This window comes from Aquila chrysaetos, chromosome 5 (genome assembly GCF_900496995.4).
Source record: "Aquila chrysaetos chrysaetos chromosome 5, bAquChr1.4, whole genome shotgun sequence".
In the NCBI taxonomy this organism is placed as follows: Eukaryota; Metazoa; Chordata; class Aves; order Accipitriformes; family Accipitridae; genus Aquila; species Aquila chrysaetos.
The window spans coordinates 3,987,156-4,014,353 of record NC_044008.1 but is presented as its reverse complement, the minus strand read 5'-3'; the positions used below and the strand labels follow the sequence as shown (position 1 = coordinate 4,014,353).

The window sequence follows — 27,198 nt, the reverse complement described above, 5'->3', positions numbered from 1 at the left end:
GCCCACCTCAGCCCCACGGGGCCTCCCCCTGAGCCCCCCCTCAGCTCCATGAGGCGTCTCCCTGAGCCCCACAGCCCACTAGCAGCCCCGCGGCGGACCCCCCCCACAGCTCCAGGGGCCGTCACCCTCTAGACCCCACAGCCCACTGGAGCCCCACGGCCCGTCCTCCCCACGCGGGCCCCGCCACCCACCCGCGTCCTCCCCACACAGAGGGGAGGACGCGCGGCCCCTTTAAGAGCGCGGCCCCGCCCCCCGCGGTCGCTGCCGGGGCCGCGGCTGCCGCTGCTGACAACAAGATGGCGGCGGCGGGGCCGGCGGGCCCCGAGAGCCGGGTGCTGGGTTATACCCTGCACCGCTGGAGCAGCTTCTCCTCCACCTACCTGCCCGAGTGAGTCCCGGTTCTCGGTCCCGGTTTCGATCCTGGGTCGCTCGGCGCCGCGGCGGGGCTGCCGGGCCTGCGCCGGGCCCTTTGCCGTGGCCTGCTCGGGGAGGCCGCGGCGGGCCGCGCTGCGGTAGCGGCCGTTCTTGAGGCGGGGGGGGGGGAGTACGGTCAGCGCCGGCGGAGGGGTGCTGGGGCGGCCCGGGGCTGGTGAGGCAGGGTTTGTGAGGGGGAAGTGTTTTGTGTGAGGGAGGGGTTGGTCAGCAGGGTTTTTTTTTTGTGGGGGGGGGCTGCGTGTGAGGGAGGGTCTGTGGAGCAGGATTGGGGGGGGTTGTGTGTGTGGGAGGGGGTGGGCAGGAGGATTTTGGGGGGGGCTGTGTGGGGGAAGGGGTGCTTATGAGGGCTGGGAAGGTGTTTGGGGAGAGGGTTGAGCGCCGGCGGTGTGTGTGTGGGGTGTTTGGGGGAGCGGTTGATGAACAGATTTTGGGGGGGGGGCTTTGTGTGGGGTGGAGGGTCTGGGCTGCTGGTTTTTGGGGGGGTGAGCAGGTGGGGAGGGCCTGGCTGCCAGGCTAGGGTCAGGTAGGAGGGGGGGTTGAGCACCAGGCTTTAGCGGGTGGGCAGTGTGCATGGGGGGGTGAGTATGGGTAAGGGGGGGGTGCGCGTAAGGAGGAGAATCTGGCCCTAGATTTGGGGGGAAAACGGGCACTGTGTGTGGGAGAGGCTGGTCACCAGGTTAAGTGAGGAGAAGGGTAAGTAAACCTTTCCCCCCCCCCGCCCTCCAGCCCCACCCCGCAGATTTGGGTAAGTCAGGTGCCTGTGGGCAGTGTGTTTTTTGGCAGCCGGGCTTCCTCTCCTGGCCCTGACCTCTGAAATGCTGGAGGCTCGCTGGGCTACCGTCGTGTGTGGGTTTGGGGGAAGGGGGTCATCTGCTGCCCTCGCGTTCTGCTTTTAGGAATTTGGGGTTTGGCAAAAGGAGGCTGGAGGTGCGTTTCACAGTCATCAGTTTGCGCTGCTGTACTAATGTCACCCTGTCCCAAATGGGAGGCTTGGCTGTATGGCAGTCCAGCTATGGCTTGTTAAATTCCTCTAGTTACTGAAAGTAAAATTTGGAGTGACTGTAATGTGGTCTAAGTGTGCTATTTTCGATACGCCTTTTCGATAAGTTAGCTTCAGTGTTGGAGGTCAGGAGGACCGTTAGGATTACTGCACTTGGACACCTTAGTCATTGCAGGCTGTAGAGTCTTGTCTAATCATTGATTGTGCTGAATTTATTAACCTTTGATTGAAATATCTTTAAGTCACCCACTATGAACAAGTGACAGGGTTGCCTTATTTGTTAATTAGTAATGTTATAAGTTATCTCTACTTTCCAAAATGAAGTGAACCTTTAAAAAAAATAAAAGTTTTTCTGACTAAACTAGTCGTTGTATCTTTCTGTATATTTACTTTGTTAGATATTAAAAAGAACCGGTTTCTTTTCTAATTGATAATCTTTGGTGATAATTTAGTAATCCCTTTACCCTTCTGGTTAAAAAGACTTGACTTTAAGGCATTTCTTTCAGGTCTGTCTTCATGCTTGTGATTTCTACCAGCATTTCTGGCTTTCAACATTGTATTGAAGTGTTGGTCCCTGCATAGAAGGGTGGCAGTCCATTATTGATCTTACTGATGCTATATAAAAAGATAACACCATCTTTCTCCTTGATATTCCTTTCCAAGGCTCCCATTAGTTCTTTTTGCTACAGTCTTGTGTCAGGAATTAATGCTCACGTGGTATCTGCAGTGCTGCCCGAAGTCCTTAATGTCATTGCCTTCCATGATACAATTCCCTTTTCCTATAGTAGGGCTGGTGTTTTACAAATGCATGACCTTGCATTTGGCTGTTTTTTAAGATGATGTTTAAATGTGCTTATCATCAGTAAAAACAATTTTAATGGCTTTTAAGCAGTGTTCAATAATCCCAGCAATGGGGTTATTCTCCAGCATGCAGACCTTGGTCTGAGGGATGCTGGTCCTAACGCTTGCGTGCTGTCTTCTATGAAAGTTTTGGTTTTTGCTTGCTGTCTGCTGACTTTTGATTCCCATCTTCTGGGAGAGAGCTTAAATGGAATCTGAAGTGGAAAAGGGAGGTTTTGACCTGCAGTTTAAGATTAGATTCTTGAAAGGAGAAAATTTGTAAAGAAACATATGGGAGGGTAGGTTTTTGGGGATGGAGTGAAGATGGAAAACTTTAAAATTGCTGGGACAGGAGCATAACATACTGTGGGATGAACACACAGATAGAGCTAAAAGTTGCCTTAGTATTTAATATGTGGAACAGAGTGATGCTTTTCTGGAATGATATTGGGAATTCTGGTTATACTGTAGTTTAAATAAGTTTGCAAGCGTAACTGGGAAGAAACCACTTTAACCTTGAAGTAAAAGAGGGACTCTGCCATAATGTATGTAGGAATACATTACTTTATTTAATAATGTTGCTTGTCATTGGGAGCTGTGGTATTGCAAGCAAAGTGCTTGTGGAAGAGGAACAGAGTAGATTACCCATGTTTTTTGTTAGCTAAGTACAACTTAAACACACTTCTTAAGTAGTTGTATGGTTTTAAATGTAAAACAAAGCAATGAAATATAAAATTTCCATTACTGCTGTCTAGGGAAAAATTAGATGTCTAGTAACTGAGATCGCATCTGCTTATGGGATGCTGAACTGATACTGAAGTTTTTCAAAACACGGAAATTGCCTGATAACTGCTCTTGTTAATTAAAAAACAAAAGTGTTTTTCAAAGACCTTTCTGGTCATGTTCTATTTTAGGATCAGTAGTCTATTGAAAAACACCAGTTTTCTTTCAATGACAGAGAATTTTCTTCTGGTGAATGTCAGCATCTTTCCTGTTGTGTTTGCTGGTGGTATTAGAGGATTAGTTAGTGCTGGATCCAATTTCTGGCTGTTTGACCAGTGCTGCCGCTACCTGCATGTTTGCAAAGACCTTTCCAAACATTAAATGAAGATAGTCCTTCTCTAGGCTGCCAAAGAATAGTTCTACTGTTTTTCAGACTGCTGGAGTTATCCTCTATTGGCTTGTAGCTGCCAGCAGGAAGACTGACTTGGATATTTATTTTAAAAACTCTGTGGGTAGAAGTGAAAGAGCTGGTCTAGTAATAGTGTCTAGTTCAGCCTGCGTTGTAGGGGAGGTTGTGCCTTTGGAAAGAAAATTGATCCAAGAGGAAATTTGTTCTTGAAACATCTGGCGTTTGCAGAGACACTCTGCCTGTGCAGAGGCAACAGTGTGTTGAGAGGCTTCAGCTTGTCCAACTTGGAAAATGTTCAACCCAGCACGTCGCCTGAGATTCCTCCATCAGATCCCTTCCTTGCCTCTCCGCAGTTCCTCCCCGAAGGAATGGAGCCATGTGGGAGGCTGCTCCCTGATAGAATGTCTCATGAGAGACCGGCTTAGGGATTTCCCCACCACTAACAGTCGCTTCACACGAGCCACACAGACGAGTTCTGGTGTCTTTTGACGTACGTTGGGAGAGAGAGACCTGGACTTTATTCCCCTCTCTCTTCTAGCCTTCTGCAGAAAGTGATGAGCTCAGTCACTTCTCTTTTTGGTCATGGAGGGAATAAACAGTTTATAGAAGGTAATGTAGCCCTTGTTCAAACTTGGGTTTTTTTTGGTAAGGAAGAGAACCAAAAGCTGTTGCTGTGCATTCTGAGAGAAGCACTTCATATCCTGATTTTTTTAATAGCCTGCTTTTGTACCTACTCCAGTTTGAACTGGCTGCTAAGGCGAATAAAAGGTGAAGTATTGTGCTCTTTGCCATGGCAGTCATGTACCCTTTTCCATTGCCAAATGCTAAATTACTGTATCCTAGGACCATGATTTCTAGTGGTTGCATCAGACTAGTGACTGATGGTACCTTGTAGTTGGCTAATGCACTCGGGTCCTTCTGTCACTGTTTTGTATGGCTGAAATCCTACTTCAGAGACTAACAAGAGCTTTTTACTGTGTTATGCTAGTCATGTAACTTTGTGAGGAAGTTTAATCCCATTTCTATTCCACAGTCATTCAGGTTTTCCTGTATGGTATCTCTGTAGAAGAAGATCAGTATATTTCCTAGATTTGACTTCAGGATTCTTATTGGTATTTTGTTCAATTATTTCTTGTGCTAAGGTCATTATAAAGAATATAAAATAAGATTGGTTTCTTAGCTGATAATTAAATGCCATTAGCAACCTCCTCCTAATTGGTAGTCACTTTTTCATTGTAACCCATTTTTATCTATTTCACTGTGGACTTCAGTTATCCTGATAATTCCAGTCTTTTCTAGTTTGGCGCCTTGTGTGGTACTGCATCAAATACTGAAGGCTGGATGGGTCTGTTGTCTCTTTCCTAGAAAGCAGACTGAAACAGAGAAAGATCCAGCTGATCTGTTACAATACACTTAAAATGAGTGTGTGCGTTTTTGCTGTTTTTTCTGTATTTCCATCAGACCAGAGGAAGTAAATGAAGTGAAAGATGCTTTGATAGTAAAGTATGAGTGACTTGTAGGCTTCAAAAGTGAGAATGCAAATGTTTTTTGCTTTTTAGTTAAGAGGACGTGACAGTAAGTTCCTGCCCAGTCTAACCAAACATCTACTGCTGTATTGTGTTTACTCTGAAAGAGAGATGTACTCTCCTGTGTTTTCAAATCTAAGGATTGCAAAGCATTAGTAAGAAGATACTGAGAACATGTGTAACAAACTTTTGGGGGTAAAGTCCATAAGGATTTAAAAAAAAAAAAAAAAAAAAGCCTGAAAATAACCTGAATTCCAGCTACCCTGTTCTCTGAGGTTTCTGTAACAGGAAAAAACATGTATTTGTGGCTAGTGAAATGTGACTCAGTTTTGCCTCCTACCATGTGAAACTGATGATTCAGGTCTGTACCTTATCGGTTCATAAATCTTGTTATAGATGCATCCAGGTCTTGAAGACTCTCATGTTCAAGTTGAGATCAGTCATGACGAATGAAAAGGTTTGTTTTTACTGTTTTATTTTCTGACACTGAGCTTTGTTTCCCTGACAAGGTGAAGATACCTTCTGCTGAGGTCTCAGCAGTTTAGGGTTATCTAAACCCGACCAACACAGTGGACTAGCAGAGTGTGCTTTGGAGCTTCTCTGGCAGGGTGAACTGTGTTCATTGTCCATATGCTAGAAGTTTGGATGATACAGCTTATGTCTCGTGGTCTCTTAAATAACTTCAGTTACGTAGCAGTGATGATTTCCATTCTAGTTGTAGAACTGCGACTTTGGGTTTGGGTTTTTTTTTTTCTACATATAAGCATGAATGTATTTTTTTAACTTAAATTGTCAGCATTTGTAGCTTTGAGTATTTTCATGTAGCCAATTCACTTTCCTTGTTCTAATTGCTTTGCCTTTAGATATGGGAAGATGAACAGGTACACCTGTTGGCTATCTGTAATTATGTCCTTGTGATGTCTTTGCAATATTGATCAATACTTTTAACATTTACTAAAATGAGCTAGGAATGCAAACACTGGTTAATGAAGTGAGCTGACTGACTCTGTTCCCCCCTGGTGAACCCTGTGTAGAGAAATGTTCTCAGTTCTGCTTCTCGTTGTTTTCAGTGTCCAGTGAAAAATATTTTTTTTTCCCACTTGTTGGTGTGGATTTTCTGGATGTTTCTAGACAACCTCATGTTCTGACAGGTATTTTCCGCCTTGCTTACATCACTTCTGTAGCCTAGGATTTTTCTCTGGAAGCTGAAATTCAGTATTAAAAAGCAAAGTATTTCTGTAGACAATAAAGTTAATTACAGATTGAATACATAAATATTGGGTGCTTCTCCAGTGTCTGATAAGGTGAAGTGTTGAGAAAGAAAAAGGTCAGAGAGGTGCAGGGAGTGAAAAAAATCATAAAATTATGAAGTTGTTCATTCCTTACATTGGCATCAGAAGTCTGATAGCCCTTGCTTCCCAGGTAAAAGCACAAATGCTGTAGTATGAGAAGAAATTTCTTTAAGCTGCAGTTAAAATATAGCCATTATTTAAGAGATTAGACAGAGTTATTCACTGGCAGAAGTATGAAGGTGAAATGCTAATTGCTCTAGTTCCCTGGTGTGACTAACCTGGCAGAACCTGTATTACTCCGATGTTCAACCTTTTCTGGGATGGCAATTTTGGGGAACATTAAGAATGTAAAATTTTCATAGGAGGTGTTAACATCATCAGATTATGGATCATTTGTTCTGTATGTGGCTTTATATCCTGCAAGCTTAATAAAGGCTTTCAAGCTCCTGATTACTAATTACTTGCTTAAAGACTAAAACATTATTTCAAACAGAGCACGTTTTCCTGGGATAACTGTTGTTACTGCTCAGACAGCATGTACAGTGTGTTTGATTTTTGTCATGGCAAAGAATATAGTTTCTTATTCTGCGCATTCATCTTCTTTTTAGCAGATTCCTCTTAGAATGCATGGTTAGGTTTATTGCAACCATTGATTTTATGATGTGATCATGATTTTTCTGTTGAGGTTAAGTGGTATGTGCAGCATTGATTCAGTCAGCTATCTAGGGGTCAACATGTTCCAAACGTCCAAAGCAAGCCAGTGCTTGACTTACTTTATTTGCATGTTAATATAAACTTCTGAAACCAAATGTAGTTTTGCTTTTTTGACTATGGCCTGTTGAATTTTGTAGGAACAGTGGACTGTAAGTTCAGCTGGGTCCAAATTCAATAATATACTAGTTACTGGAAGGGGAGGAGGGAGTGCTGAAGATGTAGAGTGGTTTGTTACCTTAGGTAGTTGCTATTTTAGTCATTACTTGAAACTTAGTATGCATAATCTTTGAGAAATTATTTCCTGGATCAATTTAAATCAAGGAGCACAACCATATATTTGAGGATAGCAGCCTGCATGTCTGAATTTGAACTGCAAAAGCGAACTGGTTGATAGCGCTTGCTCCTCCTCTGCTGGTGTGTTCTGCAGTTCCTGGAAAATGACATGATCTTGATAATGGAGAAAAATTGCGCACTGGTAATTTTGAGTTTGGTGTTTTCCTCAGTCCTCTCTGCCTTTTCTCCCCAGACTGACTGCTGGGTTCATAATGTCACTCTCAAGCACTGGAAAGGTGCCTGAAAAACGCTGAAACTCTGCTTAGGACATTACCTGTATTTTTCTTGAATGCTTTTCTGTAGGTACATGCTTTAAGCAGTGTTTGGCTCTTATGGTAGCTATTTAAATACTAATTTGCTAGTCTGTTCTATATTTGAAAGTTGTATTAGTAAAGAGGTGCTCTTAACACAAAGTGTTAAAATGGAAGAAGAAAATTTGGATTAGGTAAATTGACCTGTGAGTAAGGAATTGCTGAATGAGTTTCCACCCTGCTTTTTCATGACGGTGTGCTATTGCTAGCTTTCACATTTTGTCTCCTAAAAAACCTGCTTTCTGGTACAGGGTTTGGAAGCTGTACCTATGAAAGTAATGTTGGCTTGGGAACTGGTGTACCCTTTAGCACAAATTATTTATATTGCCCCAAAATAAGGAATTATTCCATAATGTCGCTCTAGGGGCAGATGTTCCTGACTTGTAATGCAATTCCCCAAATAACCAGGACTTAATGACAGGCTGGTATTTCTTTATTTTCCCAGGTCAATATTTTGTCTTCTGGACTCCCTGTGTAGAGTTACATCATTAGTGAGAGACCTTAATTTTGAAAGGAAAGCTAATATGGTGAAGGTGGTCCCAGCTGGAACCAGGAGGCATTTTCCATAGTTCTGGTGAAAAATCTCCATACCTGATATTAGTTTGGGCGGGAGGGGGCTTCATCTGTTTTGTTGAACATAGTCTGCTTTAAATTCTTTTACAGGCATCGTTTTTTTGGGTGAACTTTTTACTAAGTGTGAAGTTACAGTGCTGATGAATGTTAAAGATGTGTTTATGGCTTACACTAGGAATTTATATCTTTACATGTAATCACTTAGTCTGTTTTTGTGGATTCCTCTGTTGAGTGGAAATATTACTAATACTGTGGCATGTAAGAACATTGTTGCAATGCTGTGAAAACATGGAAGACCTAAATCTACTTCCTGGCCTTCATAAAATTTTTCCATGTGTGTGTTAGTCAAACAAAAATACTCCAAGGTTGTGATGCTTCCAAAATACAGCGTAGGGGATTGACATAGATGTGTGCTAGACATTGCTTTCTTCTGATCTTGTAATCTTGTCCATTTCCAAGAAAATGCTTTTGGAAATGAGAAGTGAGAGCAATGCAGTACTGAAGTGCTCTATACCACCAGTATTGTGGAAGATTGTAGTGATTGCTGGCAGTAGGAGAGTGGCTTTTCTGGTGATTGCTGGCAGTAGAAATCCCAGTGTTCACAGACTGACTAAACTATTTTCCCAGCAAGAAGTGAGATTTTTTTTTTTTTTTTAAAAATGAAAACTGAACTTTGTTATAAAGCGGCTGTGGCTGGTGATGTCTTAAACTCTGGCAAATTTTACTACAGTATTTTATTTATTGGCAACAAATCCAGTGAGATGAAGAATCTAATATCTTTGACTTTTTCCTTGAATATTGAAGAGTGGAATTCATCCTATTCTTGGTCTTTTTACCAAGCCAGGGTTTTATTTCTGCTCAGGGAACCTCCTGGAACCTCACATAAGCTAGATTGCATGCATGCCATGTTGCTGGAGTTAGTACTTTGTGGATCACTTAAAAGAATGGATTTCAAGTATCCTTGTGGCTTAGACATGTAGAAATGAACACTGAGTATGAAAAGTGGACAAAAGAAAAGGTTCAAGATAATCTTAGATTTAGTAATATCAGTTCACTAAGTTGATCAGGTGAAGCAGTCTTTATAATTACTGATTTCATCAGCATTTTAAGTTTTTTTTGTTTCAAAAAGTAGATAGACTTCAAGTACATGGAAAAGATCTGTTGTTTCAGTGATCTAACAATTCTTAAATTTAAAACCAAAGCTCGTGTGGGGAGAGAACAAACCTTGGTAATTTTTAAGCTTAAAGGTTCAGCACCACTTACCAGTTAAATTGCATCTGAACTATAATCCCTAAACATTGGGACAATTAGGCTGGTAGTCACCTGTGATATGTGAAGTTACTGTGGTTACCAACATATGTGCATAGGCCTGACTTTATTTTATTTTTTCTCCAATTTGTTTTTCTGCTGTGCTAGCACTGATATTACCAAAGTGAAACTGGGAGCTCTTGCTGCTAAGGATTTGGGTTGCTCAGTGCTGTGATACAGTCAAAAGTTTAATCTGTGATTTAGGGTTGTTGAGTGTCACTAGAATAGAAGTTATTTACCAGGCTCTGATAACTTGCTGGGAATTGACTATACTGCTGCAGTTTTAGTCACTATTGGTAACATTTAATTCCTGGTGTGTCAGGAGGAAGCACTGATGAATCAAAGATATCTATCTTGTTTAAAGAAGCCTTAACTAGAGGAGGGGAGTGAAAAGGGGTGCTTTCTAACTTGTGTTACTGGAAATGTCTGCAAGTGTAATTCTGTGTTTAAGGAGCAGTTTGGTTTTTAGTAAAGGCCTTTGCCTATCATTGGGCTGGCAGTGATGACGGGCAGCTTAAAAAAAAAAAAAAAAAAAAAAAGTAAACTGTTCCTTGAAAGAAATAATTGAGAAACTGGTTTTAATAGAACTATTTCTAGGCCAGAGCTAAGTGATACCTGTTTGTTGTCCAGTATAGTCAGCTGTGATCTGATAAGTATATTTCTGTGTGGTGATTTCTAAATTCATCAGTTTATTTTTGTATGCTGTACTTGCTTAGCTATTTTACTTTTGATAGAAGTAAATTTATAATATACTGGATGTTTGTGTGAAACTCTGCGGCTGAGGAGATAGAAGCAAATTCGAGCAGTACATTGGCAAACCTCATGACAGTATAGTATTTAAAATTGCACACCTGTGTACACGTTTAACTCAAACTTTGTTTTACTCTGCAAGAGGTCCTCCTGTACTTCTCAGCATGGGGTTAAGAAGTCCTGTGTTTTAAAAAATACAAAACCAAAAAACCACATCCAAACCCCCCAAAACCTGTTTCCTCAATGTATATGCATACTGCATAATAATTGGGCACGTTTTACTGTGTTTCAACCAGGAAACTTTCATGTCTTCACATCCTTATGCCATTTTAAGCAGAGAACTTTTCCAATGGAAAAGAGAGAAACTTTATAACAAAGTCTAAAAAGCTTTTTTTGAACTGCTTTGGGGGAGAGCCATAGGTACATAAAGCTTTTTAAACATCATAGCCAGGTGGTTTGAAATCACTGTTAGCTGCACAGAGTTTCTGGGAGTTGCAGGAGAAAAATTTCTCTAGTTCTTTCCAGATCCAAGGAACAGGGGTTTTTTGGTGGTGTGGTTTGTTTTGTTTTGGTTTTTTTTTTTTTTTTCCTTCTGTTTTTCTTGGTTAAGACTGTGTGTACATTCCAGTGTCTAGGCTGGGCAAGAGTGTCTCCGTTGATACTTTGTACTTGCTGGTGTGATGGTTCCATGTGTTTGAAATAGTTGTCCCACCATGCCTTACAGCCTTCTGTAAAGGGGAGTTAGTGGAAATTTTAATCTGTGTATTCTAGTGGCTGTATTCTTGCTAGTTTGTTTTGGGATGGTTGTAGGGGGGGGGGCGGGGGAAAAGTCACATGGACAACCCTGAAGACCTTTGTCCATTTTCAGTCAGACTGTGTTTTCATAGCACTCCAAATGCTTTTTGCAGCTTAATGGCATGGTACCTTGGCAGTTTTCTAGAAGAGCAGCATCTGAGTTCCAAGTCCTCTTGGAGATGTGTGTGTCCTTTTCTGCACAGCTGCTCTCTGAAGAGCAATTTGAATATGCCAAGCAAAGCTAGTGTTTTTGGATTTGTTTATTCTTAAGCACTTGTTCCTAAAGTCACGGATTTCTTTAACAGCAGCTTCATGAAAATATTTAGGTTAGATGCAAATTATAGCAGCCTTAAACCTAATTTGCAGTATATTCTGCAAAGTCATCTTATTTTTCCCTTCCCTCCCCCCTTAGAGTTTGTCATGCCTGAAACCACAGAGCTTTTTGCACAGAGAAGTCCTCTGGTAATACCAAGCGTGGGGACATCTCTAATTCCAGCAGAGATCAGCCAGCAGTTGGTACAACGGATATGATGGTTTCTGGGTTGGTAAAAGGAAAAATTATCTACTTCCAGCAGTTGCAAGACCAGTGCCTGCATGGGTAGTAAAAAGAAACTTCCACTGTCTTCTGCCAAGAGGGCTTTCTACGCAAAGCAACCAGAATGATCCACTTCTCTTATTTAGCAGTGGGAACGTTTACAGTAATGGCTTAGATGCTAATAGCCACGAAGGAAGCTAGATTATGAATTTAAGGCACACCAGTACTGCCTCTGGACATGTTATTGTTTGTGGTGCAAATAAAGTAGCTCCTTCTGCTTAGCCTTCAGTGTGGGGTAGGATTGCCCACAAAGTAGCAGAGGTACCATGATACCTAATTTTTTTTTAGGAGTTACTTGCCAGTGGGAGAGTGGTATTTGGAGTTCACTCTAGTATGAACCCCTAGTTTGGATCCAGCTGCTCATCTTTTTTTCTCCTTTTGTGCTGGTGCTAGTAGTAAGCTGAATTGGAGAACTGATCTGACTAAAGAAGTTATTTATGCTAATCTTTATTATAGCTGCTGGTGTAGGGAGGGGGAGGATCAGGCACAAGTGGGTGGAATGGTCCCTCTTGGCAGTGTTGTAGATTTATGCTAGACTAGATCTTGTATCTACAGTTTATGATTATGAGTTATCTCAAACCGCATTTAATGGGTTGCTTTTTTTCACAGGAGAAGCTTGCGTAAAACTGTTTGGTACTTGCAGTAGCTCAAGGGCTTACAAATACCTTTTTTTAATGCTTTGTGAAAATTACATGGAAAGTCATTGAGTTAATGGAATTTTCACTTCTAAAGTTTCTCAGATTTTAATCTAAGTGTCATATCTGAAAAGCCTGCCTTCAGGTACTGTGTAAGAGTTTTGCGATGCCTAGAAAAAGGGCTTTACATGGAAAAAGGTGTGTGTCATTAGGATATGCATTTGTTTGTTTCTTACTGTCTCATGACTGCTGGAATGCTGGAATTCTTCCAAGTCCATAAATTTTCTCAAACCATTATGGTAAATTGACTTTGTACATACAGACTTCTGTCTTCAATGTTTGTTTAATATTAATAAATTAATAACCCATGTATTTTTAAACATATGTATAACTCCATTGACACTGCTATCTTTATCTTTTAAGTTTTTTAGCCTTAATTTTGTGTGAGCTGCCTGTCCCTTTTCTCTCTCTGCAGAAGAATTTTTATCTTGTCTAGCTGTACTGATTGAGGTCCTCTTTGGTTGTGGCAAACTGATCTTTGACCCGGAGAAGCAAACAAATCTACTTCTAAAAATACGATCTTTGGGATCTGTCCCAGTTATAAAATGCCTCTTTCCAGCAGGGTATTATCTGACCACGTAACAGTGCCAATTCCTGCAAGTGTTGCCTAATGTATGAAGAGCTTATCGTCTAATGTTTAAGCAAATGTAATAGCATCATAAATAAAATTTATTCTGTAGGGTAAATTGTCTTCTTGCATGCTAGGATAAACTTCCATAAAGAAGAAAAACCCTACAGTGTTATCTGGTTTTATCTGCCTTCATGTCCCTTAAGTATTTAATATAAGATATATATCTCTTTCACGTTGAGCACTTTTTTCTCTCTCCAGATATTAAAAGGTATTAAGAAATAAATATCCTTTTGCCTTGCCTGTGGCATGGTATAAGCGACTGCAGGTATGATTCTTCTCAAAACAAGTGTGTTTTGGTTTCTAGTGGTGACTTAGCTTTGAGATTGGCAACTTTTATTAGAAATCTGTGTCTCATCAGTTCCCAAATTCTTGTCTTTGGTTTGGTTGGTTGGTTTTGTCCCTGTTGTAATTAAAGACGGGGGCTAGGTTTTCTCCTGGAGTTGAGCCTCTTCGCGCTGCATATTAGATATATTTAGATGGACGTTTAGTTATGCAGACCAATGGCTTAATGTTTCCTATTTTGATGGGGTTAGAGCAAGAGGGTAGTGCATGTCTGTATGCTGTTCAAATGCGTTTACCCCATTGGGGCTGCATGAATAAACCAGCTGCAGGCATGGGCCAGTGCTGGCATTGCTGTGTTAATACATGCCATGCTATGATGGAAACTAGCTAAAGGGAGAGGGAACCTGACTTTTGTTCCTATGCTGTGTAAAAATCATGACACGTCCCTTGTAAAGCCCGCAGATGGACAGCCACTAGGCCAGTTCTCTAAAATGTACGTATTTTAAGGGGCCCACCCTGGTCTAGCTCCTTGCTGTCTCCCTTGTCATGGTGCGGGACTGCTTGGATACCGTTGCTAGTGTGGTGATTTTGGTCTGCCCAATGTGGAAAGAGCGAGCTAATTTCTCTGTCTGTTAACGCTCAACCTCTGACTTAATCTCTTTCCCTTCTGAGCTTTTGTATGAGTGCTTTTTCCTCCAGTCCTTTGTAGTAATCCAGATGCTCGTGTTCTTTTCCTCCTACACAGCAGATGGAGATGGCATAAGCCTTTTGATGACTGCTTCCTTCTTTTTACATAAGTTTTACGAGCTGGTGAGTTCATTAGTTGGACACGGTAGAGCTCGTAAGCCCTGTCCAGCAGGTGGTGCATCGTTACCTTGCCAATAATTATATATATTTTAAGGATTTTTTTTTTTAAAGTTTTTAATTTAATCTGGGAGGTGAGCTTTACCACATGGTTATAGGAGAGTGGAAGGCAGATCCCTCGTATGACTCTCTGATAAATCTGTTTCATTTTAGCCAAAAAACCTATTCTGAATTTATGTTAATTACCTAAATGCTGTCCTATTCCAGACTGTAAGAAAGCAACTTGGAGGTAATTTTGTTGAAGAGTTGAACTTCTGCTTTCTTGTGTGTTGTTCTAGGCTTGTAGCTCATATGAAAAATACCTGTTAAAATTTGGCATGAGTTAGATGGTCATCTTCTACCCTCCAAGAAAGCTTAAGTAGGATAGCAGCTCGCTCTTTCTGTTCCAGTATCGTCTGTCTAATGGAGGACAGTTTTTGGCTTGCTAACTGCTGTACTGCTCATCATTTTGACCTTATTGAAAAGTTCTCACCCCACTGAGGTGAATGAGACCATTTTTTCCACTTCATTGCGGACTTGGGCCTATGTAAATTCATCTGTTTTACATTTATTTCACAATTTACATTTTTATTTTTTTAATTTTTTTTTTTTATTTTGCAACTTGGAGCTCCATTTCACAACCACAAGGCTTGGAGGCGTATTTTGATGGGTCCTGTAAAATAGCGATGTAGAAAATTTTTAAAAAAAGAGGGGGAGAAGCTTAGTCTCCACCTAGCGATTTAGGTAGTTGCATGACAATGTTACTGATCTGCATGTATGACAGAACTTACTGGAGATGTAAAATATAATGTGGCTGTTATTTAAATTAATTCTGGCTTCTCATTTTTTAGGAATATCTTGGTGGATAAGCCCAATGATCAGTCTTCAAGATGGTCTTCAGAAAGCAATTATCCTCCCCAGGTAAGCATCTGAATCTCTGCAACTGTATAGCTGTGTGGTACAACTTAATATATACTGGAGTTTTTATTTTAAATGTAGGCTCCTACTATTTATATTGACAGCCTTTATAGTCTACCTTCTCTCAGTAAAATGCAGGTTGTTGGTACATTAGGTATTTACATTTCCAGCAATTTATTTGTGATCTTTCAAGAAGTGCTTTTTTGTGGGGGAGGTTTCACGTTTCATCCTTGACAATCGCGGTTGTACTGGAAATAATATAACCTTATGGTTAGATTAAGCTGCTAATGAGGCATGCAGGTCCCCCTTTGTCAGCACTACTGGAAACTGTTGTAGATTGCTGGCCTTGAATCCTGGATCTACGGAGCTTGTATTTGTTTCCCTAGTAGCACGTTTAGAAGTGTAGACTGTTTAAAGAGACATGAATGTCACCTCTTCTGTTGGTTAAGCAGCTTATTAAAATAAGATTTGTATTGATTTTAGCATCTAATTTGCTTTTTCACTATTAATTAGATTGTTAGATTATCCAGAAAAATATGCTTATCCTTTTACTTAATTTTTTTTCTCCAGTAAATGTGTTACCCTTCTCTTTATGCTGGTTCTATATCTTATTGCTCTGGTAATGTTTGGTCAGCTTCTCTATCTCTTATGCTGGTTGTTTTAAATTCTTTTGTGTAAAACACTGATGCACAGCAGAGTGTGTTGTGCAGTATCTCTCTCATGCAAAGTTCTTCTGCTTATCTACTTATTTAATTCCAGTATTCCGCATGAGTTAAGTCTCAGAATTTTTGTCTACGTAAATCTTGCTACTTTGAAGGTGTGTCTAGACTGGCAGCTCCCTATTGCAGCAGGTCATCTCATCCAGCTGAAAAGCTTTCATCTTGATGAGAGGGAAAACTATCCTGTTTATTCCATTAACATGTTTCATAAACCTGCTTGTGAAGACTAGTAATTTTGATCCTCTTGATGCCTTTGTGCATCTACTGCTCTTTCAATTTTGTGTTTTTACATAATTTTTTTTTTTTTTTTTTTTTTGATAAACAGCATAGGAATTTAGTCCATAGCCTGAAGCACTTTTAGTCTATCTAGGAACTATCAATTGCAGGGTAATGGGTATAGAGCATGTATTGTATACCAGTCTGTGCCATCCTTTACTTCCTTTCATGCAGGAAGCATGTGTTTTTCTTAGGACTGTCTTGTTCACAAAGCAAGGTTGGCTTGTGGTGTAGCTTTGGACAGGGTTTTTCATCTGAGGTGCACTTAGTTGTTGCTAAAATTCTCTGAGCCATCCTGAATATTTCGTGCTTTTAAAAACCTGATTCTGGAATGGGAATACATCTCTTGTAACTAGGTGCTTTAGAATATTCCCAACCTGTGCTTAAAGCTGGCAAGCAGTGATACAAGTTATATTCAGGCATGTAGATTAAGCAGGGAATAATTAGTGGCAGACTTCTGTATAAACCACATGAGCTTGTTAAAGAGATGTCTTCCAACAATTTTACATGTATTGATCATGACCTGAATTAAGATGCTGTTGCAGAACTGTTGAATCCTGCATGCTAAGGAAGTCATTTAAACCAAACTTTTCAATAGGGGAGAAATGAATTAACATCATAAATCTACCTCTTGCTACCTTGCATCTACCTCATCTCTCTCTCTTATCTCGTATCACTCTAGCTCGCTCTCTCACCTCTCCCTCACACGCACCCTGCATTCCCTCTTACCTCCCCCTCCTCATGCACCTCTGCCCCCCTCTCCCTCACACATCTCCCTCTGTTGTACCCCCCGGGCTGTCTCTCATACCTACCCCCCCGCCCCGCACCCCCCGTCCCTCCCTCTCTCTTACCTATCTCTCTATATACGAGGTATCCAGAATTGAGGTCCTTTGATCTGACTTAGAAAAAGTTAGTCTTCGTAGTGGCAACTGAGATTGGCAAGACAGTATTTCAGTTTTATTCTGTGTTATTTAAAGACAAAACCAACAGAAAACCTGGCTGCCTAAGTGGAAAAAGCCATCCTGCTGGATTCCTCTTACTGGAATCCCTGTATCCAATAGTGACAATATAAAATGCTGCGTAGCTGCTCGTGTGTTCCACAAGCCCAATCCTGAGTGCTGAGTGAGAGGGATGATGTATTTGCAGCGTCTCTAATATGTACCTTAGCTAATTCTCATACTTCTAACTTGATTGTTTAATTATTCATGTAAAGCATTATTTACAGTGTAACTTCTTTGTTGAAAAATTAACTGGAAAGAGGGAATAGGGAATTAAAATTATCAGAAGAGGCCTGTGTGCAAAGAATGCTGCTTTTGTTATTTCTGTGTATACAGAGAGAAACAGTTCCAAATTGTGTTGTCTCATACTTGACAAAAGAACTTCAGATTTTGGTTGCATTTTTCTCAAAATAGCTAGTTCTCGCACCTTGCCCATTGAAAGACTGCCACATTTTAATGTAGGTAAAACTTTTATACAGGTTTTCTGCTTCCTCGTTCTTGCAGATGGCTGAAGTTCTTAAGGCATATTCTTAGCTTGGAAAACTTCAGTTGAGACAGTGGGTGACCGAATTGTAAGTGTGATGAGGAGAGAAGTTGGCGGGGGGAAGTTTGTTGCTTTATGTTACAATTTAGGTATTTCATATTAAAAAAAAAATGATGATATATACACAAGACTTCAAATTTCCAGAATAAGCGTTGTGTATCCTATGGAAAATGAAGTTGCAAAGCATTTTACGGCTTGTGTGTTGGCATCACTTCATTTGAAAATTGGTCGCTTTGGCAGTGACGTACTTGTTAAAATGTGTGGGTGGCCATAATAGTCCAGGATAGGAAGTGAACTAAAACTCCGTAAAATAAAGCTTTCCTTGTTTCCAACTTTGTTAGCTGAAACTAGGGCTAAGACACAACACAAGGACTAATGTCAGTCATGCTCACTGGAATGTGCCATGAGATATTTTAATAAGCTCTGCAGCCCTAATCGCTAGTGTCTGTCTCATCAGTGTGTCTCACCTTAAGGTAAGGATTTAGTAACTCTGGGCTGAGGTGGTGGTCCTCTGCTGGCTTCGAGGTGAAAATATGAGTGAGTCCTTAAACATTGATTTATTCCCTTCCCTTGTTGAGTGAAACAAAACCTCTCCAGGAACCTTTTCTTTCAGAGTATTCCTCTTGCTAGGATGAGCATGAATCAGAAGAACATAGGTAAAAATCTGAGAATGCGTTCAGTAGCTCAAAAAAGATCCATACTTTGCAGTAAATGTGCTGGAGTCTGTATTAAACCTTTTTGAAGAGGGAAAGAAAATGAAAGTGGAAGTCTAGGCACTTGAAATGCTGCCATGTGACTATATTTAGTAAAGGGTTTCCTCGCTTTATGGGTATGGTAGAGTTAAATAATTCTTGTGGCCATGAAAGCTACCAGTTGGTTATGAATGAGTGCCAATGAAAGGAAATACATATGACAGCTGTTTTTCTGTTTATTAAACTAGATATCTTTCTTGAGTCTTGAAATAGAATGACCCAGAAATTATATATTCAATAACAAACCTGTTATGTAGTAACCTATTCAGGCAGAAGAGGGCTGATCGTTCTATTTTTAAACTAGTTCTAGGCTTACATAGGAAGTGTGAAGCAATAAGGCTGGTAATGCTGAAGACCTTGGCCGTGTCATAAGTGCTCATCCTGATGGCTCCAGTGATGGCCTGACTTGGAAGACTGTGTGCAGAAGAACAATTAATTCCCTGCAGTGGCTTGATTAATAATGTGTAGAACAAAAGGATAGATTTTTATTTAGTCATGAGCTTAATTGCAAAAGCAATGGGTAGGTTTGTGCAGTGGACAGGGGCACCTCCTGTTATTTTGTGTTTTTATTTTCACATGCAATACAAATTTCACTACTCCTTAATAAAAAAATGCTTGAGCAGAAATGGTTAAAGAGAAAGAAATTAATGAAGTACAGTGGGACTCCAATTGCACAGGCAGCTTGCATAGTGCAGTTTGGAATCTCATCCAGTGTATTTGATGTGGAGATGTAAATTTTGAACAGTTGAAGAGCATATGTATAAAGTTAGTGACGCTGTCCAAACAATTGGTTTCAGTTTTGCATCTGAGAAGACCAGTTTTTCTCTCTTGATTTCCATCCTGCTGTGTAGATTGTATCAGGAACTAATTTAAAGTACCTTAATAAAGTTGTGTGATGCAGAAGCATACATATGGTTGTTATCAAATGGTAGCAGAGACCAGAGCTTCAAAAAAGTTTGGAATTTGCTGCAGCTCCCGGTGTGACAGGGCTGGATTTGCCTTTTTTTTTTTTTTTTGGGTGTACCATAACAAGCTGTTGAGGTGCTGAAGTGCCATATATGACTTCCTCTACTCTGGTCTTTGTGCGTCTTCACTTATAAATATATTTAATCATAAAGCAGCAGTTTTACTCTTCTAATGTTTTGTAGCTTTTTTTTGGTAAGTATTGTAATTTAAGGCTTAACAATTAGGCTGAGGTTTTTGCGCAGTTACACCAATTAATGTCTGTGTGCCATGCTTCTAATGAACAAACACTTCAGTTTATAATTTGGATTTTTGGAATACTTCATGAATACTTGGACATTAAATGTCCTGATGTTGCTTATAGCAATAGGATGGAAAAGTGTCAAATATCTTTGTATATGTATTTGTCTGAAATATCATAGACTTGTTCTCTCCAGGTTGAATAAATGACTTAATCTTATGTACACTTCTATCACATCTTTCAAAGTTACAGAGAATACTCTGTCACATCTAAAATCCTGGTAGCAGTCCAAAAATATCCATGCAGCCAGCTGTTTGTGGCTCTTGAGGCAATGTATTTTTTCAACATCAGTGGGATTTGTAGCTGGTTCCTGCGGTGGCAGCAGTGTGTATGTTTGTGTATAAAAACAAAAAGTACATCTATGTATGTCTTTTTATATGTGTCTGTGTATATGTATTAAATATAAAAATGCATACGTATGTACAGGTATTGGGCCACGGGCTTTAAAGCAAACCTGTCTTTTGTTTCCATATCAGTCAGCAGATGAAATCACAAAAAGGTTGTGTTTAGCTTTTGTGCTTATATTTTCTGTAACGTCTGCCTGACTTGGCAGGTGATGGGATGTGTGGAAGCAGGAAGGAGGGCTGCAGAGTTCCCTCTATCTGTAGGTTTAAGAAATGACTGATAGCCATGTGGAGTAATTGCTATACCTTGCTCCCTTCTAGGCATGTATGCCAGGATAAAGGATTTAACTGCAGTCCTGGTTTTCTCTCCCTTAATTTAGGGTAAGAATTGAATAATGCAGGATGATGTTTGTGCCAAGCTTTTGCAAATCTTGTGTGGTACTTGAGAAAGTATGTCTTCATGACCCAAGCATTAGGTTTGTGATTTCAGCAAGATTAAGAATTGCAGTTGCTGATGCTGGTAGTGCTAGCTTCACTTTCTCAGCTTCGGGAGAAATCTGCAGGGAAGATATGATGATGTAGGAGGAGTTCTTAGATGTTGTTGTGTACTGTCTGTTCTGCACGGGAATTTTGGCAGCAGGCTGTGCCATGTATCAAGTACTGCCTTGCTTGTTACAGGACCATCCTTTTGCTCATCCCTTCCTTTTCTCTGCTTTAGAAAAAGCTGTTTTCTGTATAGAATTTTGTTTTTTCTGAAGTTTGGGAAGTACTTCGAGGCAAAAGCATGGCTTACTGCTAGTTAAAGTAACAGTAGGTTCTGACATTTAGGTGGATGGTGTTCACAAAACTAGAAATTTTTCATCAAAAAAATAAAATCTGGAAAAGCACCAAAGCACTTTTCTGTTGTACTCTAGCAGTGCTGATACTAGTTTATTTTCTTCATTCTGAAAAATTTTAAATTACTGGAAACATCTTTGGCAGTAAATCTTCCTTTTTCTATTAGGTACCTATCCAGTCTGCGTTATCATCTGTCTACCAGTATATATACAGGTATTTCTTTTAAGCTAAGTTTTTTGTAAATGTAGTGAGAACCAGCCATTGAAATCAGACACTTATCCTGATGCTCTCTAGAACAATGTCAGTACTGCTCCTAGATTGAGTATTAGTTGTTTTATAGGGCCATGACAGACTGAGAACTAAATTGATGGCAAAATTTGTTCTGCTTCTCACCCAAAAGATACGCTTCTAGGGTAAGATTGTCCTACTGATGGAGCTGTTTAGCACAAGCAGAGTGATGCCCGTGGCACTTTATAGGGAGATACTAGTCTCTACTCAGGAACCATAGAAAACAACAGCCAAATGCATGCAAATACTCGATGTCGGTGAAAGACTCAAAATACTGTGTCATGTCTGGTTTGGCAGTGCTCCTTCTTGAAGGAAAGTGCCACCAGCAGGGCCTGCAGTGGGAGGTGTCGTACAACGCCTTACTGCTCTGCTTGTACTGTAGCCTTGATCACAGGGTTTTGTAACAAAATCCAGCATGATGAGTAATTGCGATTCTGCACTTTGTCTCGTTTCTCTGTTGTGTACTGCTTATTTCTGAGAAGTTAAGGAAGAGAACTAAACACATTGTTTTCAGGTATAAAACTTGACGTATTCTGCAAAACAGGATGTCTCCAGGCTCCCTCCAAGACCTGTTTTGTAGGGGAAGGTTAAATAAACTTGGTGCTTGATGGTCCCTGATGAACGGTGCAAGTGCTTCTTTTGCATATGCTTTTCCAGTGGAACAGATCTTTTCTTCCAGTGGTGCTGGTGAAGCTGGTAGCTGGGGCCTGAATATAAATAATCTGACTATTCATATACTGTGGGGTGGACATCTGTGTAAGGGGGGAGCAAATGTTCACAAGGGAGAACATTTTCATTGTTTTATGTGTAAAGCCCCTTTATTGTCAGTTAAGTGGCTTGGTTTTATTTGGTACGGTTAATAAGCAGTTGGTTCCTATGCTAGCCACATATCAAACTTAGTCTGTGTTCAGTGGTTAAATAGTGTCAGCCCAGAGAGGAAAAGTAATTGGATGTTCTCTTAGCATGTGGAACATACTGTATTTATCTAATTGTGTATTCAGTTTAGGTTTCATTTCAGGCTGTAGTGGGCGTTTGAATCATCAGTCTCCGTAGTTTGATCCTATTTGCCAGATTTCAGGAAGTCTTGCATCCAGCTTGAAGGAATATATGTAAGCCCTGAATAGAAATGCTAGGAATAGGTAGTTTGACCAAATCTTTTTCCTGGATAAACTGCTTTTAAAGTAATATTCCTAAAAACCCTTTGCTTCATTCCAGGAACAAAGGAGAAAATATAATAATGGGGAGAGATCGTCTTAACTTTCATTCTCTGGCTTTGTAAACTGAATTTTTGAAGGCTGTAATGCTTCTCCTTTCGTGTGTTTTGCAGCCTTGGCTTTAATACTAAAATTCACTGTTCTTTCTTCCGCAGTATTTGATTCTGAAACTTGAAAGACCTGCCATAGTCCAGAGCATCACGTTTGGCAAATATGAGAAAACGCATGTCTGCAACTTAAAGAAGTTTAAAGTCTTTGGTGGGATGAATGAGGAAAACATGACAGATCTCTTATCCAGGTAAGATGTGATTTCATCAGCTATGGTAATCATAAAGGCTGGACCAAAATGCTGTTCCCCTTCACTCTCAAGCAGACACGTGGCTAACAGTGTAATAGAGTTGTGGTTATGATCCTGCAATTAGCTGCCCTTGTGTTTATGGTTAGGTCAGAGAGCAGCAATCCCAACACTCGCTCCAGGAAGCCTTCCTTATTCTGCTCTAACCACAGAGGATTTGTGGAGAGTGAACTCTTCAAGATTTGGAAGAGCTGAGAGCAGGGTGCAATGTTGCTGGATTGCGATTCCTTTCTTCTGTGTGCTTGAGGCACAAAGAGAAATGAGTCCCCAGGTGTGGGTAACTTACAGTAGCTTTTAAAAGCCCAAGTAACCTGCCTATGTCAAGAATCTTGTTGCAGCTGTAAAGGTCTGAACTAGTCAGCTGCTCTGCCTTTTTCTGAATGGGTAAATAAATCAAATAAGCAAATGGAAAACCCGTGATTTCCTTTGTTTAGCTTGATTTGGTAGTTGTGCTGATAGGGACTAAAGAAAGAGCCTTTTGGCTATTCAAGCTATCCAGAACTTCTGAGTAGTTGCCAATGTAAATTTGCAAGGGCCTTTTAAGGAGTCTTCTGTTTCAGAAAGGGAAATGATAATTTAGGTATCCAGGAGTACAAGAGAAATGAGTAGCAAGGACTAGTCTTTTGGAGGCCTACAGAAGGAAAGCCCACCTCTGGGGAATGTATGGGTGTACGTCATCTGTAGTCAAGCAGAATAGCCATGGAGAAACATGGGAAGTTCTTTGTTGCAGGTGTCCTTCAGGACCATATAGAAACCAGCCACAACCCTTCTCGCCCTTTTGCCCTCTTTAGATAGACCAGTCTTGCAATTTGACTTTATTGCTGCTAGAATTACGGGGGAAGAGGTCTTAGTAGCATAGTAATTATTGATATTTAATGCCATTTCACTTGCACTGAAGTTTAATAAAAATCCTTATTTTGGGACCTGTACTTGTATCTTCAGTAAAAATGGACTTAAGAGTTTTGATAAATTATACTAAATATTTGATATTTTTATAAAGTAATGCCCATAAATGGATCACAGAGCACTTTGGCAGTGTGATAATTCTGAGAGCTGGTCCATCTCCCTCTTGAAAATGGAAAAGTGTGGTTCAGGCAGATCACTTGCTGAAGTCGCAGGGTTACAGGTGCAGCAGCATTGATCCGATGTCAGTTCCCTCCTGAAACCACTAGTCAGTTCTGCCTCCCAGGGAGATACAAGATGGTGGATAGCAGTCCAGGCATTGGTCCAGCATGCGTACTTATGATTCATAGTAATATGAAACAAGCTTCGCATTTCAGGCATGACCTAGATTGCGTTTATTAGCTAGTCCTAAAATACAAGGTAAGATTTAGTAACCTTATTTATTTTTTCCCACAGTGGCTTAAAGAATGATTATAACAAAGAAACATTCACCTTGAAGCATAAAATTGATGAACAGATGTTCCCCTGTCGATTCATTAAGATAGGTAAATGCATTTTTTCAGCATTCTGAGTAGAAAATAATCTCTTCTTATACTTGTGCCAGTCTTGGCACTTGTGACTTCATTGTACTCAGGCAAAGTATCCACAATAGCTGTTCCATTTCATGATCTTTTAGGCTGGCTAGATTGGAACACAGTGAAGTCCTGTTACTGAGAAATAATAGCTTCATAATTTAAATCCTGGGGAATGAAAGTGAAATACAGTAATTTTCAGAAATACAGTTGCTGAGTCAACTAATTGCTGGAGAAGCTGCTTACTGTCCTACTATAAATTGCTATGCAGAGCTTTAAAAAAAACCATTAAGCTAAATACCGGTAAAAGTTTCAGCATTGACAACCCTAGAGTTTGAAAAAGGTTGGTCTTTTGTTCTCAAACATGCTCACAACACATAGAGCAACAGCAGAAGCCTTTCTTGTTCTCTTCCTGCTACTCTAATCATTATGTCTCATTTCTGGCTAAAGATGACATCCAGGGCCAAAGAAGAATTATAACCTGTGATGCCTAGTCTTGTTTCTCTGGTGAAGCTTGCTAATGGGGGTGCTAACGAAGGCTGGTTATTATGACTTGTGATGGGAGCAGGTGAGGATCTCTCTTCCTTGCTTCATGCAGGTCAGAGAGAACAAGTGTCGTACAGTGGATGTCAGTGATACTCGTTGGATTTAATGCAAGACTTTATAGCCTTTCAGCTTTTTGTAGCTCAGTAAATTTATCTACCCTTCCTACCTATTGAGATAGTAAAAGAATTACTGGTTTTAAACTAACTGTTTAAGGTTAAAAATAGAGCAAGGAGGTAATTGCTGAAAAATGAGATAAGATCCTGTTGACTAATTTAGATGCATTTAGGAGGGTTTTGACGTGTTGGGCAATTCCTTTGCCAAGACTTGGATGATAGTGGCTGTGTAGGGGCTCCCCTTGGAGCCCTTTGCTCTAGTGTCTTCTGCACAGCTTTCTGAATCTCCTCTCACGTTTGCCTGAGGAATTGAAAGCTTCAGGCTGGGAATCAACTTACTTGTGTGCCATAAACAGTGGTATTTCCCATTCTTAGAGAAGTAGAGAAATTGGTTGTTCATTGGATTTGGTTTTGGCTGCTACTTTTGGAAGCCTCTGTAACACTTGGCTTTAGGAAACCTCAAGAGGAGCAGAAGAATAGTTAAGAGTTAAAGGTTGACTATATCAGGAAAGTTAAATTGATTTTTTTTTTTTTTTTTAAGTGTGTTCTGAAGCTTCCTGCATTAGGTTTTTGGGAAATGTTATTTTTCAGTGGCTAAAAAACAGGAAGTAGTTACTGGAGGGCTTAAAGGGGTGAATGGAAAGATTACTAGCTACTTCTTTGGATGTGTAAATTGTATTCCAGCAAAATGTGTTCTGAGATTATGAAATGTAGCAGTAAGTTGAAACTTGTTAGGAAAGTGAAATGCTGATTAATTTCTACTACCAGGGTTTTCTCTCTGACATGACATGAGTAGTATTAATAGTTATGTGGCTTGTTTTGTTGGGATGGGTTCCTTATGTAGCAATAAGCATTCTGTGTTATATACATTAATATTAGATTTGTATTTAACTGTCACTTGCTCACTAGTTATGGTTTGAGATGAGTTTTCCTTTTAGCTACATCTATACCTTTTGTTTTTTGAAGCTATCTTCTATGAAGAAATTCCTATGCTACGACAGAAATTAAAATGATCTCTTCATCAAAACGTGTTAAAACCTCTAGTTGATGGCTAGCGTCATTTTGTTTATGAAGTTGTGAGTGTGTTTTTTGCTGTGAAACAACTGCAAAATGATGTTACGAAATTCTGTTATTTTTCAGATTCACAGCTTGAATATGTTTTCAGTTTGTTAAAATTTCCAAGCTGCTAGCCAAAGTAACTCAAAATTCGAAATGCCGTGCTGTGTTCCTTGTAATGCTGCCAGTAAACACGAGGCCAAAATCTGCCCTTTTGGACTCTTAGAGACTGACACCACAAAAGTTACTGCTATCAGTGAGGTTTGTGTCTTTGGGGAAGGCATTAGTTCAGCAGCGACTTGTATCAGGCATTTGCTTTATAATTCTGCAGTTAAGCATACTGACCTATACACCACTGTTAATAACACAACAGTGAGGTTTATATGCACGGACAGGGCAGGAGGAATATGACATGGGTAGATCTGTGAGAGGGGAAGATACTTTCTACAACTTCCATTGCTCATGTGTTAGAGGAATTTTCAGACCATAAAAAGCAGAAAAAATAACTTCTCTCCTTTTGTCAAGAAAAGACTTGCACTTCTTTTGATTTAATTAGTTCAACTGCAGTTTCTTAGCACTGAAATGCCCAGTTGTGCAGGCTTTTGACCTACTTGATAAGTGATTTTTACATTTAATGTAGCACCTCACTGAAGAACTTGGGAGGGGGAAGAAGATATTTATCTGGACAAAATATTGAAGAACAATCTTTTTAATGTCTGTAAGCTTTGTTTCTGGCTCTGTTTTTGTGGTTACTCCAAGTAGAGATTTTTCTTTGTACTGTGTCCTTGAAAGCAGAAGGTGGTATAAAGAGTGATTGCCATGAAAGAGCTTGAAGAAATGCGGGGTGTAATTCTCATGCCAGTTCATTACTAGCATGGGAGTTACTAACTAGGCTTCAAGATTTTTAAGCTTTGGTGTAATAGAAATGAGCAATACTTTCTTCATGGATGTTTCCTGCATTTTTACAGACGTACGCTGTTTGTGTGTCTACTGCCTGTAGATGTGGCATAAGGAAATTAGCTTGAGAGAGGTATTTGAAATTACTGTACTGTGTTTAATGCCTCTGCTGCTGTCCTCTCTAGCATACAGGGTTGCAGTCCTTGTCTAGGCATAGCTTCAGATTATTGAGAAACATCCACTAAAATCATCCTTGTGTGGGTAAAGAACTGTTTAAGTGACTTAAATACCTTCCATTTCTGTTAAAGGGATATTGATTTTTTTATTATTATTATTTATTTTTTTTTCCTCTGCTGGGCACCTCTCACTGTAGAGTGACAGTTCAACTAGTCTGAACAGTTATGTGTGTTTCAGGATGGATTGCTGTAGTACATGCAGCAAAACCCCATGCTGAGATGGCTCTGTAGTAAAAACTGGAGGAATACTGTAGCTTTAGGCTTCAGGTTCAACACCTTTAATTGTAGTTTATTTCCATCTCAAAGATGTG

General features: G+C 40.1%; 1 protein-coding gene across 6 annotated transcripts in view; it reads left to right on the top strand.

The window, feature by feature from the left end:
• The first annotated feature begins 258 nt into the window (after positions 1-258).
• Positions 259-27,198, top strand: part of MKLN1 (muskelin 1) — a 97,204-nt gene continuing 70,264 nt past the window's right edge. For 2 of the 6 annotated variants that reach the window (XM_030015516.2, XM_030015517.2), the window contains exons 1-2: positions 14,901-14,976; positions 22,365-22,507. Coding sequence is in view for 3 of the 6 variants with exons in the window: in XM_030015514.2 (XP_029871374.1) it covers positions 297-388; positions 14,907-14,976; positions 22,365-22,507; positions 23,924-24,012 (394 nt within the window). In the remaining 3 variants the exon portion in view is untranslated. Of the gene's footprint in view, positions 389-8,161; positions 8,180-14,900; positions 14,977-22,364; positions 22,508-23,923; positions 24,013-24,517; positions 24,608-25,907; positions 26,016-27,198 lie in introns of those variants that run through there. The other 4 variants (XM_030015514.2, XM_041123759.1, XM_041123760.1 and 1 more) reach the window with 4 other exon arrangements.